We start from the raw sequence: 19,395 nt of genomic DNA, 5'->3' as shown, positions 1-19,395 counted from the left end.
CAAGGCAGCGGCGGTGTCACCAACCATCACCGCACTCCACGGGTGGCGTCACTGACAAACTCTCCCCTATAACTAACCCCTTTATTCAGTTGTGGGCGACATGCTGCTACACGAGCCCCGGATCCGGCTGCCACTCAAGCCACAGTCACGACCCCGGATCCGAGCATCTTGAGTAGCCCCCCTGCCGTTGTCTGCACTCCCGCCAGCGACAACATCAAGAGAGTATCACTCCAGGACTAGATGTCTTGTGCCTCATAGTCTAACCATGCCAAAAGCACTGATTTATCAGCTGTCAGTGTACATTGTACATAGAAAGCTGTCAGTGATGTGGATGGGTTAAACACAGCTCAGCTAGATCTGCAGCAGAGAAAACTGTGATTTTATTACAACTGCTGTGTCCAGTAAACTAAGTGACACATCACTGGAATCAGGGTCTCTGTCACTACCTCATGCTGCTGTCAGATTACACAGCAAAAACCTGCTGACAAAGTCCCTTTGATTTAATAAATACTCAGTATTAATGCAATTAATTTCATGCAAAAAGCATATGACTACAATTAACCACAAGGTATAAACCAGTTAGAAAATTCAAGGGAAACATGCTCCTTAGAGTTATGCAATTTATCGTATAGTGTACAATATCAGCATTTGAAATCAGTAAAAACAATATTAGCTTAGGCTCCCTTCACACTTTATTTTTGCCTCACTTAGGAAGTGTGTGCTGTCATATTACACGGACAAGTCAATTTTAAATAATGTCTTCTGGTCTATTATTCTACGTTTTTTTTACCTCTTATATACAGTACATTCTTCAACACTGAAATTTCAACAACAAAATTGAATGGAATTATAGAAATCACAGGATCGATAGAATGATATGCAAAATTAATATGAAAAAATTCAAAACATCTTGATTTATTCTTTATTAAATATGAGAAATATATACACTTACACACCTTGGCTGCTATCAATGAGGATATTAATGGCTGTCTGAGGAATGTTCTGCTACTTTGAATGCACTTAGGCAAATCATGAAGATCTGCTGGCAGTGTCCTTGCAGTTTGATGTACTTGATCAGAGACATGGCTGGAGATGCTGCCGGCCATGGTAGTACATTTAGGCCATGTAGGCTGCTCATAATAGCACAAACAATATGCAGCCTTGTGTTGTCATGTTGAAAAACATCTCCTGAGGCACTTTGGAGAACTGGTTATAAAACTTGTTCCATCACCAAATCAATGTGAGCTGAGCTGCAAGTGTACATGGAGTGAAGACTAGAGGGGTCCAGACATGGTTCATTATGCCAGCCCACATCGTAATATCAGAAGTAGGACCGGTGTCACTGTCTCTCTTGAAGGCTTCTTCATGGCATTGTTCCCATGGTATACAGATGTAGTCTGGAATGTCATGAAGGCTTTTTCATGGCATTGAATCTATGGTATTCAGACGTAGTCGGGAATTTTATGAAGGCTTCTTCATGGCATTGTCCCCATGGTTCAGATGTAGTCTGGAATGGAGGTCTAGTCTCTTTAGCAATGAGTTTAACATTTGCCTTGGACAAAATGAAAGCTGGTTATTGGTCTGGAGACAACCCGGGCAACTTCATGAATCTGATGGTGGAATCAGTGGTATGGCCAGTTCTTCAGAGTGTCCCAGGAGCTGTTTTTCAATATGGCAATGCCAAGCTTCACGTTGCTTGTGCTACTTTCATAAACATAAACATTCCACCATAGACTGCAGTGTCTCTGGACTTGTCTTCCATCAAGTACTTGGACATCATTGGCAGGCAGTTGCAAATCTATCTGTAGGCAGTGAGTCTTGGCAGAACATTCTTTTGACAACCATAGCTGCCAAGTTGTATAAGTACATGTATTTCTGCATGTGGTGCTCATACTCAATACTGAATAAATAAAAATGTTTTGAAACTTTTGTTATTAATATGTATCAATCCTGTGATTTCCATAGTTCACACATTTTTCATTCTGATGTTTCAATGTTGAGGAATGCATGCTAATATTCCCTTATGTCATTTTATAGCCAAGGCTCTGAAAATCCACAGTTTATATTGCTATACATAATATGATTATTATTAGATTGCTAAAATAAATTACATGTTCTATATCTGGGATGCACCTACTATCATGCATTATCGAAGATTTGTATACTCCTCAATTACACAGGATGGCAGGTTTATCCCAGTTTTCTGTTAAAGAATCCAAATACCCTTCAGGGGTTAAGTGAATTAATTAGTCAAATAATACAATAAATATGAATTGTATCATGATATAAAATGAGTTGCATTATCTTTCAATGTAAAAATGTATTGTCACAAGTCTACAACATTTTTTTTCCGGTGGCAAGATTTTTTGAATGGATTTAGGATATTTTGAGGGTGCTAAATTAAAAATCCCTTTACTTTTTATGAATTGGTTTTAGTTTCTGGTGATGAACTCTTGTACTGATGGTGGTTCTGATGATGTATTTATATACTGATGGTGATTTTGGTGATGTATTCATGTTCTATGATGGTTATGGTGATGTACTCCTGTACTAATGTTGGTTGCACTTGGTTGCACTGTTGTGTTCATGTATTGATGGTGATTATGGTTTTGTATTCATGTTACCATGTACTGATGGTGGTTCTAATGATGTATTCAGGTCCTGATGGTGCTTTTGGTGATTTATTCATGTAATGATGATGGTTCTGGTAATGGTGATATGCTTGAGTTGTCAAGAAAGTGGTCCAAAAAGTAAAGCTAAGAGAAAAGATTACTGTCTTGGACAAACAAGGAAAATGATACAAGAACGTAATAAAGACAATAAATATTCATAGAAATACACTGACAAGCAAAAGGATAACAATGTTGTGAACTTTTGACTTTTAGGCTCCATATCTCACCATATACTACATCTTCGAACATGAGACGACCTTCAATTTATAAATAATCATCTTGCCTATGTCATACATAAATTTGACTTGCACCTATGAGCATATATTACTTATGCAGATTATTGTCAAGTCACTGCATTGTTACTGTTGGTGTTGGGAAAAAAAAAGTTTCTTCCTGTATCATACAAATTACAACATGTTCTCACATTTCCTAATAGCTCAGTGTGTTATTATGGTTGATTCCCAAGCGAAAGGTACTGGCTTGAATCAAGGAGCAGCCATGAAGAAGATTTCCCAAAAAAGAGAGAAACAGCATCATCCAGCTGTTCAATATCGGTCCTTCAGCCAAGGAAATTTTCAAATTTCATCATGTGAGATCTATGACAGTTGGAAGAATATTAAATAAATTCCATCGCTCCATTCAAAAGCCAAGAGGTGGACGTCCAGTCAAAATATCAGAGTCAGCAAGTTGGCTCATCGCAAGGTCTATCAGTTCTGGTGCGACAAACATGGCAGTGAAGTCTGCTTATATGCTTCATAATGGTGAGATCGCAGATGACCATGCAAGCAATGTGCAATGCACGTTACACAAGTCTAGAATAGTGGCTTGAAAAAAAGGTGAAGAAGCATCAACTTCAATATCATCGTGAGAAGCATTGGCTTCAGTTTGCAAAAAAGTACGAAAAGTGGACAGTAGAAAATTGGAAAAGGGCAATTTTGAGCGTTGAGACAAAAGTGAATAGACTAGTTTCTCATGGGTGTAAATGGTTCTAGAAGAAACAAGGGAAAAAGGCGCTTGCTGATTGAGAAATTGAAGGAACTGTCAAGTTTGGTGGAGACAGATGATATGGGGTCGTTTCACAGCCAAAGATGTATACATACCCAAGGGAGCTGACCAGTATGCACCAACATTGGGAACGTTTAGAAGAGACCTGAGATAAGATTTTGGTAGACATGAATGAATCCAATGGAGAGCATGCCTAGAAGTTTTCATGAAGCATTGAAAGCGAAAGGTAGATTAACAAAATACTAACAAAATAGTAAAAATATAAATTTTAAGGAGCAAAACTGTAACAATGCAGGGACATGACAAGAATCTGCATAACTAATCCTATGCTAAATAGCTACAAGTCAAATTTATGTATGAGATAGCCAAGAAGATTATCTATAAAATGAAGGTCTTATTCTCAAAGATGTAGTGGATGGTGAGATATGAAGTCTGAAAGTCAAAAGTTCAAAAACGTGTTACCCTTTTGCTCCTCAGTGTACAGATGGGAAACTGTTATGTAAGTTTAAGTGGTATTTTGTGTTGAATTTGGAAAAAAAATTTGAAAAAATGTTTATTAGTTATAATGAGCTATTAAATACTGAAGTATTTGTGTTATTGGCTTATTGAAGACACTAGAATATTTGTAAGGAACTGTATATGGTAAATATTGCAAATTATGATAGTGCTACAAAATTAAGGGTTCTTATCTTCCTTTAAATTACTATTGCATATTTTGACATGACCTAAAAAAATAATAATGACAGTAATAAAGAAAAAGTGACACAACATACCTGCTGTTGGTTGTGGAGCAGGACTGGGATAGTCTTCAGAAGCAGCAAGAGCCTCCAAAGCTTGAAGAGTGGAAACTAAAGCATCATCAAGTTCTTTTGCATGATCTTTGACAGTCCGTGTCTGGACGCTGTCAATTAAGGTGACTGGCAACTCCTCATATCCACATACTGGCATCACACTGTCTTTTTGATGTTCTCTGCCTTTTTCCTGACCCTTTACATCAATGCATTTGGTGTCTTCCTCATCTGAACTGTTATCCCCAAATCCTGGTGGAGGGGGAGCTGCAGAAGGCAGAAGAGTTGCTGTCTCACAGATCTCCCTTTCATCTGATCCATCTTCTCTTTCATCCTCACCCTCTTCTTCCTCTTTATTTTTCATATGATCAGGAGGCGGCAAGGATATGAGATCAACCATGTTGTCCCTACAGGTTAAGGTTCCACATGGGTTTTTACATTTCACATCCACGCCACCTCCTCCCAAACGGCTCTTTATTTTGGCCTTACAGGAGTCACAATAGAATTGAGTACTCTCCAGTTTCACCTGGGTATCCATTGTGAAGGAACGGGACCTGCTGACCTCGGGCGAATCCTTGATCCCCACCGGTCCATGTTGGGTGGATGTCCCCTTGGGTGTGGGATCAGACTTTGTTCTTGGCCTGGCTTCTTCTGAAACAACATTTTGGTTGACATCTCTCCCCTCCTTGTCGTGTAGGTTGAGGTAGCACAAACCGATAGGCTCCTGGTTCTCTGATAGGCTATGGGATGTATGAGCTGGGCCCTTTGAGATGGAGAAATCCGTAGGTGAGATGGAGGGGGCAGTTGTCTTAATTGAGATTGGCACGCGTGGCACTGTGGGCATACTGATGTGATCTAAAAACAGTATGAACAATACAGTCAATTAAATGACACTAAAAGCAAAAGTTATCAATAAAATGTAATTATTACATTAAAAGTTGACAAATAATCTATTTCTAAAAAAACATTACTTTTGGGGTTTAGACACCATTATTCTTGATAAGTGAAAGTTTACTCTTATTTATTTTTTATAGTGAAGTTGGAAGCTAAGTCAAAGTTCAGCGTTCATCTTCTAAATTGCAGCAAAAAAATGAATTGTCAATTCTTATTGGTTAATATGGACTTTTTTGATGAAATCCCTAATGTTGAAGCTTAGACTTTTAACCATAAGTGAATCAAAAGTTAAATTAATATCCACAATAGTAAAAAATCCTATTGAACAGTGAACAGACAATTATTTTAACTGACACTCATCTTGTAGCCCCCCTTACTATTTCATTCTTACATACAGGCTCGGTCTGGCCCGCCGGGGTACCGGAGAATCCCCCGGTAGGCCTCGGGCCCTCAGTGGGCCCCACGTGCCTTAATTAGTGCGGAGCTGTGTACAGCGCCGCTTGGCCGCCGGTTTCTCACGGCCGGCGTTATGTGCGGCAGACTGGGCAGGGCCCCCACGCTCTGAGGGCCCCCCAGCCTTTCAATTACAAACTGCAGCGATAGCACAAGTTCTGTACTATCGCTGCAGTTTTTGCGGGTGCAGAAGGACCTGCGGTGACATCACAGACAGTCATGTGACTCACCGTAGGTCCTGCACCATGCGCTATTCAAATGTATGTGCATCCTTCAGACGCGCGTACATGTGAACAGTGCGGCCGGTGACAGGAGGCGGAGGAGATGCTCAGCGCCGCAACGACACAGCGGCCGCCATCACACTGCCGCTGGAGCAGAAGAGGAGAGGACGCGCAGGGCTGCAGAGGGAGTGGTAAGCGCTCAGAAGGAGCCGAAGAAAAAAAAAAAAAAATCAATCTCACCTGTTCTCCTCTGTTCCCGCGGTGTTCCAGACCTCAAGACACAGACTCCCTCAGTGACCCGTCCAGTGCACGGAGCCGCCGCTGCAGGCTGACTTCATTGCTTTACTGCAGTTAAATGCTTTACGGCGCCGCAAAGCATTTAACTGCAGTAAAGCCATGATGGCATCCTGCAGCGGCGGCTCCATGCAACGGACGAGATCATGGTGGGGTCCATGAGCCTGCGGACTGGTAAGGTAAGGACAGCGCAGGAACGGAGAACAGGTGAGAACGTGTGTGTGTGTGTGAACAATGGCATAATGGGGGACAGGAAGAGAGGCCCATTACTACAGGACACAAGGCTGGGGGGCCCATTGCTAGAGTACACAAGGCTGGGGGGCCCATTGCTAGAGTACACAAGGCTGGGGGGCCCATTGCTAGAGTACACAAGGCTGAGGGGACCATTGCTAGAGTACACAAGGCTGGGGGGCCCATTGCTACCCCCAGTGTCAGTGTCATTATCCTGTACTCCAGTGTCAGTGTCATTATCCCGTACCCCCAGTGTCAGTGTCATTATCCTGTACCCCCAGTGTCAGTGTTATTATCCTGTACCCCCAGTGTCAGTGTCATTATCCTGTACCCCCAGTATCAGTGTTATTATCCTGTACCCCCAGTGTCAGTGTCATTATCCTGTACCAGCAGTGTCAGTGTCATTATCCTGCAACCCCAGTGTCAGTGTCATTATCCTGTAACCCCAGTGTCAGTGTCATTATCCTGTAACCCCAGTGTCAGTGTCATTATCCTGTAACCCCAGTGTCAGCGTAATTATCCTGTACCCCAAGTGTCAGTGTCATTATCCTGTAACCCCAGTGTCAGTGTCATTATCCTGTAACCCCAGTGTCATTGTCATTATCCTGTAACCCCAGTGTCAGTGTCATTATCCTGTAACCCCAGTGTCAGTGTCATTATCCTATAACCCCAGTGTCAGTGTCATTATCCTGTAACCCCAGTGTCAGTGTCATTATCCTGTAACCCCAGTGTCAGTGTCATTATCCTGTACCTCCAGTGTCAGTGTCATTATCCTGTACCTCCAGTGTCAGTGTCATTATCCTGTACCCCCAGTGTCAGTGTCATTATCCTGTACCCCCAGTGTCAGTGTCATTATCCTGTACCCCCAGTGTCAGTGTCATTATCCTGTACTCCAGTGTCAGTGTCATTATCTTGTACCCCCAGTGTCAGTGTCATTATCTTATACCCCCAGTGTCAGTGTCATTATCCTGTACCTCCAGTGTCAGTGTCATTATCCTGTACCGTCAGTGTCATTATCCTGCACCCCCAGTGTCAGTGTCATTATCCTGTACCTCCAGTGTCAGTGTCATTATCCTGTACCTCCAGTGTCAGTGTCATTTTCCTGTACCCCCAGTGTCAGTATCCTGTAACCCCAGTGTCAGTGTTATTATCTTAGGCTATATGTAATTACTCTTCAGGGGGCCTCTATATGTGATGATAGTACAGGAGGAGCTTCAGTATAAATACTGTATATGTAATAAAAAAAAAAAAAAAAGCCTGATCTGTCTATAGAGCAGTATTGTCAGAATACACAGGACTAGTGAAGGGTTTATCCAACATGTAACACTAGTTTGGAAACCACTGTGCTTGTACTTACAACGCAGCGTTTTGGATGCAGCTGAACCATGCTACAGCCAACATGCTGCAAACACTGATCGTGGACGGCTGGGCACGCACTCTTACAGGTGCAGAGGGGGATGGACTCGGTGGTTTTCCTAGGACAAGGAATGTCCGTGTGTAAGAAAAACTGCGACTGACTGTAAATAATAGATTCCATTATTAACTACAATAAATAAGAGGCTACAAGAAATCCTGTGCTATCTGCAGGCACAGGACAGGGCTCTATGCGCACTGTAGAGTTTGCTAAAAGGCGCACGTTATACTGAGAAAAGCCGAAAATGTACAAGTAATAAAAACGTTTATGGTAGCTATAGTGTGGGCCCCTAGAGGCAATTTCCCTGGTAGGCCCCTCACACCCCAGTCCGACCCTGCTTATGACTCGCCAACCCCAGGGCTATGGGACATCCGGTGCCGGGCCGGACTAGTCCGGGGGTCGTCAGTGGTGGCTGGGCCCGACTCCGTACCCTGGTGGGGTCAATTAAGATGGCTTCAGTGGGGGTGATTGTTAAAGTTTATAATTTTCGTGACGCCACCTGTGGTTTGTGGCTATTAAGCCGCCGCTGCTGTATGAGGCCTCCGGGGTGATGGAACGGCAGCAATGGTGGTACTGCTCCCCACAGGTGGAGCGGTGCCCCGGGGCAACTGTTGGTGCTTGTGAGAGTCGATGTAGTGATGGAAATCTATGCAGTGAAATAACGGAGACAACACCAGGGGTGCAGTTTCAAGGTCTTTACTCACAGTTTCTGGCTGGTGCACACTGGTGCCGTTGGACTGCTGGAACCCACTGTCAGGGACCTCCGCCGATCCCGGGTAGATCTGAGAATAAAAGCCGGTGCACCCCTCTATTGTGTTCCTTTCTTCAGCTGACTTCTAAGCCTTGCCTTTGCTGGATGAACCTGGCTTGGCCTCCACTACAGCCTCTGGGCCGGGGGCATGCCTAGTGGGTATTCTAACCCCTTTCCAGAGGTTCTGTTGTGGGCTGTGGCCCGGGGTGCTTGCAACTACCCTGGGCCTTGGTTTTTACCTTTGGAATTGACTTCTCTTCCTCCAGTTTCTAGGGACCGTCCCCTGTGTGCAGCTTGATCCCTCCACCTGATTGTTCTGTGGAACAGGCCACTAGCCTGAAAGCTGTCTGTGGCCCTGGAATCCCCTCTGTTCTGCTTGGTGTCAACTGGGCCTAGCCTGGCCCCAGGGTCTTCACCAGGAAGCGTCACTTTCTCCTTCTTGCTCCTGACTGACTAGAGCACTACTCTTCTTACTCCTCTCTGCTCTCACTTCAACTTCAGACTCTCTGCTCCTCTGCCTCACGCAGACCTCCTCACTCCCCTCCTCCCTGAGGTAAACTGAAACTCTCTCACTTGACCTTCCTGTAACTACTCTTCTCTCGGCTGGCTCCTCCCACCCACCCAGTTGCTAAGCTCCCACCCTATGGGAGAAGGGATGGGTCTTACGGCCTATCCCAGCATGCAGCATGGGAGGGTAGCTTCCACTATCCCCAGTCCCTGTGTGTGCCTAACAATGGGTGTAGTGCAGATTTGCCTGTGGACCAGCGTTTACTCCTTTCCTTACCCAGGATGGGACATCACACCTCTGGCTGGGGTGCAATGTCTCTGTGGCGACGGAAGCCTCAAGGGTGCCACACTTACATATATTAGTTGGATTGACAATAAGTTTATGTCCACGTCAAATCTTATGTATTCACTGCCTAGTTTTCTGAATGATAAATAAAATTCTGCACGTAAAGTTACATTTACCAAAGGATTCCAAAAAATCTCTTATACCCTAGTTTCCCAGGAAAACATCACTGGAAATAAAGACTATGTACAGCTAAGAGCTCTATTTCACATCTGCTTCTTGTGAATGTGTATTGCCATACTGATGGAGAGACATGTTCAGCAGGCACCTCTGGGGACACTTCTCTCCTAGGGGTAAACAAATCTTTAACCCCAAATGTCACATGGAGTTTTGCACAAACCTCGCCGACTGTCATGGCGGCATTAGGCACTGTTCAGAGTGCAGATTTTGTGACTCCTCCTGATGGTTTCTCTGGTGTCTGGGATCAACACAGGCAGACTCGGGCGTTGACCTGCTGTGTGCTGATAGGCAGGCTAACAAGATTTAATATCTGTTGGTCTGCTTGCCCCTTTGGTCAAATATTGTTGGGAGGCCCATCATATCTCCTCCCCTCCTATTTATGCTGCTTGAATCCTTCCACCCATGCTAGCTATAGTTTGTCTATGTTGGTCTGTGAGGTGTGGGGCCGCAGACTTACTGGTGAAAGTTGTACTTATTCCTTGGTGCGGTTGAAAAGTTAATCCCCGTTGTTTTGTAGCTTAATTTCTGCTCTTTTTTTTTCCTCCTGAATCTCTTATTGTCTTAATCTTTTTGTGTGTGCGTGCTGTGTGACAGAATTTTGGCTTTTCCTTGTCTGTCTTTATCTGTGGGTTTCATTTCAATCCTGTCCCGTTGGTTACTGGGGGAGCGCAAATCAGATGGCTGAAATCTGATTCTCCTTCACTGGCCAGGAGCAGGGCCAGGAAGGAGAATCAGGCCTCTCCACCATCAGGAGTATCCCGAGTATCCCTGAGAATAAGGATAGTATAGGGCTCTTAGCTTGAGGGACAGCTTAGGAACCCAGGTTCCCTGTTATCCCATAGTCATCATGACATCAAATTGCCCAATTCTTATCTTATACAACCTAATTCTTATCTTATACAACCATCTGACTTTTTTATATCATTTTTTTTAAACTTTATCTGTTAACTAGCTGAAGTACCCGGGCATTGCCCAGGATAGTAACTGTCTCTCGTCGAGTTTCTGTCTGTATCTGTGTGTCTGTCTCTGTCTGTATCAGTCTCTCTCTATCTCTGTGTCTCGATCTCTGTGTCTCTCTCTTTCTCTGTGTCTGTCTGTCTCTGTCAGTCTCTTTCCCCGTCTGTCTCTTTCCCCGTCTGTCTCTTTCCCCGTCTGTCTCTTTCCAGGTCTGTCTCTTTCCAGGTCTGTCTCTTTCCAGGGTTGTCTCTTTGCCCAGCTGTCTCTTTGTCCGGCTGTCTCTTTCCAGGGCTGTCTCTTTCCAGGGTTGTCTCTTTCCAGGTCTGTCTCTTTCCAGGTCTGTCTCTTTCCAGGTCTCTCTCTTTCCAGGTCTCTCTCTTTGCCCGTCTGTCTCTTTGCCCGTCTGTCTCTTTCCTCGTCTGTCTCTTTCCTCGTCTGTCTCTTTCCATCGCTGTCTCTTTCCATCGCTGTCTCTTTGCCAGTCTGTCTCTTTCCAGGGCTGTCTCTTTGCAGGGCTGTCTCTTTCCAGGGCTGTCTCTTTGCAGGGCTGTCTCTTTCCAGGTCTGTCTCTTTGCTCGTCTGTCTCTTTCCATCGCTGTCTCTCTCCAGGTCTGTCTCTTTCCAGGTCTGTCTCTTTGCCCTTCTGTCTCTTTGCCCATCTGTCTCTTTGCCTGTCTGTCTCTTTGCTAGTCTGTCTCTTTCCAGGGCTGTCTCTTTGCCCTGCTGTTTCTTTCCAGGGCTGTCTCTTTCCCTGTCTGTCTGTGTCTCTGTCTGTCTGTCTTATTCTGTCTCTCTCTATCTGTCTCCCCACCAACATCTTATTACCTCACACATAAACTTCTTATACTAACAGTTTATTTTGTTCCTATAGCAACCACTGACAGTTGCTATTAATAGCCTCCAGCTCCCACCTCCATTCAGTTTAATGGAGACATATTTTTTGGAGAGTAACTAACACGCGGGGTTACATTTTCCTGTCAAAACATAGTCTATGACGTTCCCTGAGTCACATGGGGCGTCTGTGCAAAATTTCGTGATTGTAAATGCGGATTCCTTTAGCGGACACACACACACACACACACACACACACACACACATACACACATACACTCAGCTTTATATATTAGATGTGAACTCCCATTATTACCTTTCCAGCTACAAATAAAAAAGTATTGTGCATTTCTTTATTTGTCAATAATCAATAATTTGTTCTGGAATATAGTCCAAAATTTACTACAAATTCATAGGTACTATGCTTCTGAGTCCTGAGATTTGACAGGAAAAAAAAAAGAAAAATTCTGGAGCTCCATGTTTTCTTAATGTGACCACTGGAGATTGCCGAGCACTACGCTAACTGATATTCGGCACTCTTATTGAATTTCCATTATATCAGTGGATAACAACCACCTATACTTTGAGTTATGCATAGTAAATCTTTTTCACTTTCGTTGATCTGTGAGGTTATTTCAATAATTCTTTTTAGTGAACTAAAATTGCTACCTGTTTATTTAATATAAGTTATACCATTATATTTTTAGAGTGAAACATTCAGGCTTCATGTACAAATGTACAATAAAGTGCAAAAGTCACCGCCTTTATTTTTACATACATACATACTAAAGATAGCTGCCAGCCAAATGATAGGCAGCTGTCTATAGTGTATGGGCGAGTCAGGGAGATAGCTACCAGCCGAATTATGGGACACCTGTCTATAGTGTACGGGAGAGTCAGGAAGATAGCTGCCAGCCTAATGATGGAACACCTTTCTATAGCGTATGGGAGAGTCAGGGAGATAGCTGCCAGCTGATTAATGGGACAGTTGTCTATAGTGTATGGGAGAGTCCGGGAGATAGCTGCCAGCCAAATGATAGGCAGCTGTCTATAATGTATGGGCGAGTCAGGGAGATAGCTACCAGCCAAATGATGGGACACCTGTCTATAGTGTATGGGAGAATCAGGGAGATAGGTGCCAGCTGAATAATGGGACAGTTGTCTATAGTGTATGGGAGAGTCAGGAAGATAGCTGCCAGTCGAATGATGGAACATCTGTCTATAGTGTATGGGAGAGTCAGGGAGACAGTTGCCAGTCGAATGATGGTAGAGTTGTCTATAGTGTATGGGAGATTCCGGGAGATAGCTGCCAGCCGAATGATAGGACAGCTGTCTATAGTGCATGGGGAGAGTCAGGGAGATAGCTGCCAGCCGTATAATGGGACATGTAAATACATTTTACAGTTTGGGGCTCCCTCTTGTGATCAGTGCTGGCGGGCGGTGCAGTTGATGTGTGGAATGAAAGCCACACACCTGTAGAGGACTGGCAATCAGGTATTTCTGAGCAGTTTTTTCCTGTTACTTGCCGGTGCTCAATGGATATCCTGTGTGTTAAGGACATTCTGAAACCAGCCCTACTTACTACCAGAACTCCTCTCAGATATGTGGTCTTTGTACCTCTGCTTATTGTTTCCATTCTGTTGTTGTTTTTTCTGCTTTGATACTAATGCTTGATTCCTATTTTGTCTCTCTGGAGTTCTTGGAGGAATTGAATCATTCCCTGCAGGGAGTGTCTGTATACTTAGCTCCATTATTCTGCAATGTGTTTTGTCATGCTTGGTATTAATTCAGACCCTCATTTATATTAGTGTTTTTGGATTCAAGTAACAGTGTGCTGATATAGTGGGGGAGAGGTTGTGTGACCTCAGGGTTTTTCCATATCAGGCGTGCTGGTATTTATTAGGGTTTTTACGGCTGCAGACAGTGTTCATTCCTATCCTTTCCTATAAAGATAGTTTGGGCCTCACCTTTGCTGAATCTATTTTTCTAGCTTTGTATTGTGTTTTCCTATATCACCGTATTCTTTACATGTGGGGGTCTATCTGTATCTTTGGGGATTGCTCCAAGGCACATTAGCTTTCGCATATCTCTATCTGTAAGAATATTTAGTTCTCCGGCTCTGTCGAGACGACTAGGTCATCGTAAGCTCGTCCCATGGCTACTTCTAGTTGTGTATCACGATTAGGTCTGCAGTCCGTTAAGATTCCAGCCACTCTGTTACCTTTTGGGTTTCCAAATCTTTTGATCCTCCTTGGTCCCTGAATCATAACATGGACACCTGTCTATAGTGTATGGGAGCATCAGGGAGATATCTGACAGCCGAATGATGGGACACCTGTCTATAGTACATGGGAGAGTCAGGCAGATAACTGCCAGTCGAGTGATGGGACACCTGTCTATAGTTTATGGGGGATTCAGGGAGACAGCAGCCAGCTGAATGATGAGACACTTGTCTATAGTATATGGTGGAGTCAGGGAGATAGCTGCCAGCCGAATGATGGGACATCTCATATATATATATATATATATATATATATATATATACATACATACATACATACTAGTCTACAGTGAGGTACTGCGCAGGCGCACTATGATCTGCTCTGAGCAGGGCAGATCAAAGTATTGTAGTAAGCCTGCGTGGGAACCATGAAGATGAACCATTAGTTAGAGGGTATTGCTGCACTTCTGTGGTGAGAGGCAATCTAGGATTTTATTTCCAGTGATTTTATTTCAACATGTTTTGGAGAGAGAGGGGGGTTGTCTCCGAAAGCAAAGTGGGCCAGCGCAAACCGCAATCTCCCTGCGAAGGCGTGAGATTTTCTCTGGCTACGTGGATGATGCAGGGTGCTTCATCCACATAGATCACATCGGGAGGACGGTGATTACCAGCGGGCAGGAGACACAGGAACTGCGGCTAAGACACCCATCGGACAGGACCAGTTGCATTTGCATGAGCTATTCAAAAGTTTTTTTGGGGGATATGCAGGGGGTAAAAGCATAATATACCACTTTTAACAATGCATCATAGGTGCTAAGGAAGGTGGTGGGATTAGTTCATACACTAAAAAACTGGTGACAGGTTCTCTGACTTGGGTCAAACATTTTGGATATCATTCCATAAGCTTCTCACAATAGTTGGTAGGATTTTGAGCCCATTCCACCTGACAGAACGGGTGTATCTGAGCCATGTTTGTAGGTCACCTTGCTCGCACCTGCCTTTTCAGCTTTTCCCGTAAATTTTCAATAGGATTGAGATCAGGGTTTTGTGATGGCCCTTCCAACAATTGACTTTATCATCCTTAAGCCTCTTTGTAACCAGTTTGGTAGTATGCTTCTGTGTGTCACCCAGGGAATGGGGTACTCAGTCCCGGGCAGAATATACATTTATGGATGTCACTTTGGTGGCCGTTGCCCGGTTCCGTGCCCTGGGACTCTTTTGTAAGGGGAGTATTTACAGGGGAGATAAGAGTTAATGTTCATGTGACGCCACCTGCGGGTTGCGATTATGGTTGTGGAACCGCCGCTGCTTAGGTGGGTATTCCCAGGACTGGTGGTAGTGGCAGCTGTGATGGTAGGCCCTCCGCAGGTAGGGCTGAGCCTGGGAGATGTACAGTGCAATATTAAGGGAGACCAGTCCGAGGATTGTATTTAACACTCTTTACTCACTGTGGACCCTGGACGGCTGGTTCCGGTCCCTGTATTGCCAGTGCCAGATAGTGACTCGGTTGCTCTGTCCCCGGCACTCTCAGTGTAGTTGAGACCCTGAAGCTTGAAACTTTGGGGGTCCGACTGGCCCTTGTTTGGTGGGTGCAGTCCCTCTCTCTTCGTGCGGCGGGCAGTGTGGACCCTGTGGGGAGGTATGTGTCCGAACCCCGATCCTTACGGTACTGCTGATGCCCCTGAATCTGTAGGTCAGTGCGGCCCGTGGAGGTACCCTCACCGTGCAGGTAATTGCCAGGCCATATAGAACTGTCGCCTGACCTAGGGCCTTGTGCCCTGTGCGTGCTCCGGTCCCAGCGGTGCTTACACGCACCTGCCCTGATGACCTTGCTCCCGTGCCCCCGGGTCTGTTACACCCAGATAGGTGATCACTTAGGTTCTCCACCTTGATAAAGCAAACACCTTGCAAAACGCGCATTGGTTGTGATCCTGGGCGCTTCCTAGGGACTTTACTCTGATTTTTGGACTGCGGTTTGAGTCTTCTACACTAGGAGCATTTTTTGGGAATCACCTATCTAGCACTTGCACTTTAGGTAAGAAAGCGTTACCCTATCTGCTCTTTTATTGTTGGTTGTTTGAAATTTGACATATAAATACCTCTGTTGATTTATATACTTACCCTGTTATTGCAGCAACCACCGTCACCATGGTTTCTCCCTACCTTTGGTCGGAGAGACCATGATGATTTGATGTATTGATCATTCCACCTCAGTCCTCATCCGCAATACTTCTATTGTTTACATTTGTCCTGGGTGAGGTTTAACCTCTACTTTGACAGTAACCATACTAACAAATTTTAAGCACCATATTTTCAGTTTAATACTGTGGGCTGTCATCATTCTATTACACCCGGACTCTTGTATCCTTGTCCCCTAATTGATATGGTAGTACACCTCCATTTTATCTTTTCCTGTTGTGTATGTCCTAATAAAGTTTGTAATTTTGCACAATTACTCCTGTCCTCCTGTTTACCTTCATGTAGTATACAGCCCGTATATTGCACAGTGCAGACCCAGATTGTATAAGGCACCATCATGTAGTGCACAGCCTCTATATAGCACAGTGCAGAGCCAGATAGCATTAGGCATCCTCATGTAGTATACAGCCCGTATATAGCACAGTGCAGACCCAGATAGCATTAGGCATCTTCATGTAGTATACAGCCCTATATAGCAAAGTACAGACCCAGATAGCATTAGGCACTTTCATGTAATATACAGCCCTATATAGCACAGTACTGACCCAGATAACATTAGGCACCTTCATGTAGTAAACAGCCCCATATAGCACAGTGCAGACCCAGATAGCATTTGGCACCTTCATGTAGTATACAGCCCTATATAGCACAGTGCAAACCCAGATAGCATTAGGCACCTTTATGTAGTATACAGCCCTATATAGCACAGTGTAGAGCCAGATAGCATTAGGCACCGTCCTGTAGTATACAGCCCCCATGGTCGTCTGGCCACAGTGATTGTACATAGTCACATCGCCTCGTTCCCCCACTGCTCCAGTCTCCTCGGCGCGTCCACTGCTGTTGCCCCCTCTGACTTCACTGCAGGCGCGCAGTGATGACGTCACCGCGCTCTGCTGCTAACCTGTCAGAGCGCCGACAGTCATAGCGGGGAGAATGATGAAAGAGGGAGCGCGCTGTTCCCTCTCATCATTGCTTTCAATTGTATCGCAATTGCGATTCCGAAACAATTGAAAGTGCGATCCTCGGCAGGGGGAGGCTGGTGACAGCGCAGGCACCGGGCCCCTGAGTAGCGGTACGCCACTCCTGCTACCATGAGTGAGCCCCCCGGCAGCCCAGGGCCCCGGCATTTGACCGGGTATGCTGGGTGCTGACGCTGACCCTGCCAACTCCGCACATCAATCCACTGGAAGTTGACCATAGAAGGCGAAGGAACAGAGCTTCAATCCACCATGTAGGCTCCGCGGACACCGGCTCAGCCCACTTGTGCGTAGAGGCGGATGAGGAGTCAGCGCAGGAAGATGACCAGGGAAGGAACATAAGAAGGGTGCACCGGTCTTGACCTCCGAACTAGCCGGGATCAACTGGAGCCCATTACAGTGGAACCCAGCACTCCAAAGGCGGTCACTGACTAGTTGTGTTACCTTGGAACCTGCTACAGTGAGTAAAAACCTTTAGACTACATAGATGTGTCGCTCCATTATTCGCTTGTGCCTCCGGCCCTGCACCCCCGCCATAACCGACTACTACTCCCATCGGGCCTGGGTCCCAGCTCTACCTGTGGAGAGCTATACCAACTCAGCTGCGTCACCATGTGCCCCAGAGGTCCCATCCCGCAGCGTCGGCTATATCTGGCCGAGTACCACAGGTGGCATCACGACATCTATTCCCACAACCACCATCTTTATTTAGCAACATTGCCGGGGTCATGGAACTGGGCCCTGTCACCATGACATTATCCTCTCAGAAGAGAACAGAGCTGGCCCGGTAATAAGTAACCCCCAGACCCCGGTGCGGGCGTGTCAACTTGGCATCACGAACAGGATTTCGTGTCTGTTACAACGGGTACTGTGCACCTTAAAGACTGTATAAAAGTACTATACACTGGCATCCATTAAAAAAGAACAGGTGCCATGTGTAATTGTAGTGCCCCTTAGACTGGTCGCTACAGGGTATATCATTATATCCTTCCCGGGCAGGAAGAGGTTAACCCGGTAAATTTAAACACACCTCACATAGCTCATCTAAACACAGTCAGGAAGTGACTCAGCCAGTTCCTAGCAGGCCCAGGCACTGGGGGAACTCCAGGTCACCATAACAATGATATCCTTGCAAAGGTGGGGGGCAGGAGTAGAAGTTACAAAACAGACTGGAAGTCAAGTCAGTTCCAGTCAGACAGAGATAGAGCAGACACGCTGTGGAGCAGCTCTCGAGGGGTTGCTGCCAGGCACCCCTGAGTGAGGCAGAACAGAACAGAACCATCTGGAATGTAACACCGCACCGACCTCTGCAGGAGTCTCCTCTAGAGGGGAGCCAGCCAGACTAGGGCTAGTAACACCTGGAGGGATGAGACCCGGTACCTGTAATCATGGGCTAAAGGATTACAGTCGCCAGGGAGAGTACAGTGTGAGTACTCATGGGACTGAGCACAGGCGGGGTAAAGAGCCCTAGTTCAGGAAGATGCTTCAAGCTCACCTGATAAAAATCTGCTCAGTGAGGGGACTATCAAGGACCTCACCGATGTTAGTGGCAGGGGCACAGCAGCAAAGAGGGAACCCGGTAACGGGGACAGAGGTCCAAATCTTAGAGAGGTTTAAGCTGCCTGACATACGGGCCAAGACAGAAAGTGAGAGAGAGAGAGCAGGAGGGGATCTCAAGACACTTCAGGCCACGGGGACTCACCAAGTACAAAGTTGTGCACGGAGGAGAAAGCTGTTACGGGGGCTGTCGGATAATAAGGGAATGGAAGGCTATCCGACAGTCAGGGTCCACCGTGCAGAGCTCTGCTGCACAGTATGGCAGAGGATAGGGGAAACCTGTACAACCAAAGCGGTACTGACACTGTTGCGTCAAAGTGTCACGAAGACCAATAGCGGCGTATACTGTTTAAGTCACAGCGACTACCTTATTAGAATAACATAGGAGTGGAAATGCAAAAGAGTGAGGAATACAACATAAAAGTGCATAGAAGTCTCACAGTCTGTGAGCGTGAAAGCACCTGTTTCAGTTAACAGTCACAGAGACTAGGTGTAGTGTGTGCAATATGGCACCTACCTATGTCCGCTCCACTTATGGTGCAAGGATACGGACAGCAGCAAGGCTGCTAGCTTGAAACTCCTGCCTATGACCGCTCCCCTAGTGTGCGAGGATATGGACTGCTGCAGGAGGCAGCGTAGTGGAGCGTTACCCTAGAAGGCAACGACCACCTAACCTACCTATGTCCGCTCCACTAAGGTGCGAGGACACGGACAACAGTACAGCTGAAAGGTACAGGAGTGCTACCCTACCGATAGCGCTCACCTCAGAGTAGAACCACAAGGCCCAGTCAGACCATGTGCAGCAAGCACCTGCCTATATCCGCTCCACTAAGGTGCAAGGATACAGACCACAGCATAAGCTGCAAGGTACAAGAGCGTTACCCTACCGATAACGCTCAA

The 19,395-nt window shown here is 45.6% G+C and overlaps 1 protein-coding gene across 1 annotated transcript in view; it reads right to left on the bottom strand.

Moving 5' to 3' along the window:
- Nucleotides 1-19,395, bottom strand: part of FRMPD3 (FERM and PDZ domain containing 3) — a 492,671-nt gene that overhangs the window by 5,121 nt on the left and 468,155 nt on the right. Inside the window, exon 16 of the mRNA XM_075324032.1 lies at nucleotides 4,451-5,320. Coding sequence (XP_075180147.1) covers nucleotides 4,451-5,320 — 870 coding nt within the window. The remainder of the gene's footprint in view (nucleotides 1-4,450; nucleotides 5,321-19,395) is intronic.

Source organism: Anomaloglossus baeobatrachus, chromosome 9 (genome assembly GCF_048569485.1).
Source record: "Anomaloglossus baeobatrachus isolate aAnoBae1 chromosome 9, aAnoBae1.hap1, whole genome shotgun sequence".
NCBI classification, from domain to species: Eukaryota; Metazoa; Chordata; class Amphibia; order Anura; family Aromobatidae; genus Anomaloglossus; species Anomaloglossus baeobatrachus.
This window is presented reverse-complemented; position numbering and strand designations above follow the sequence as displayed.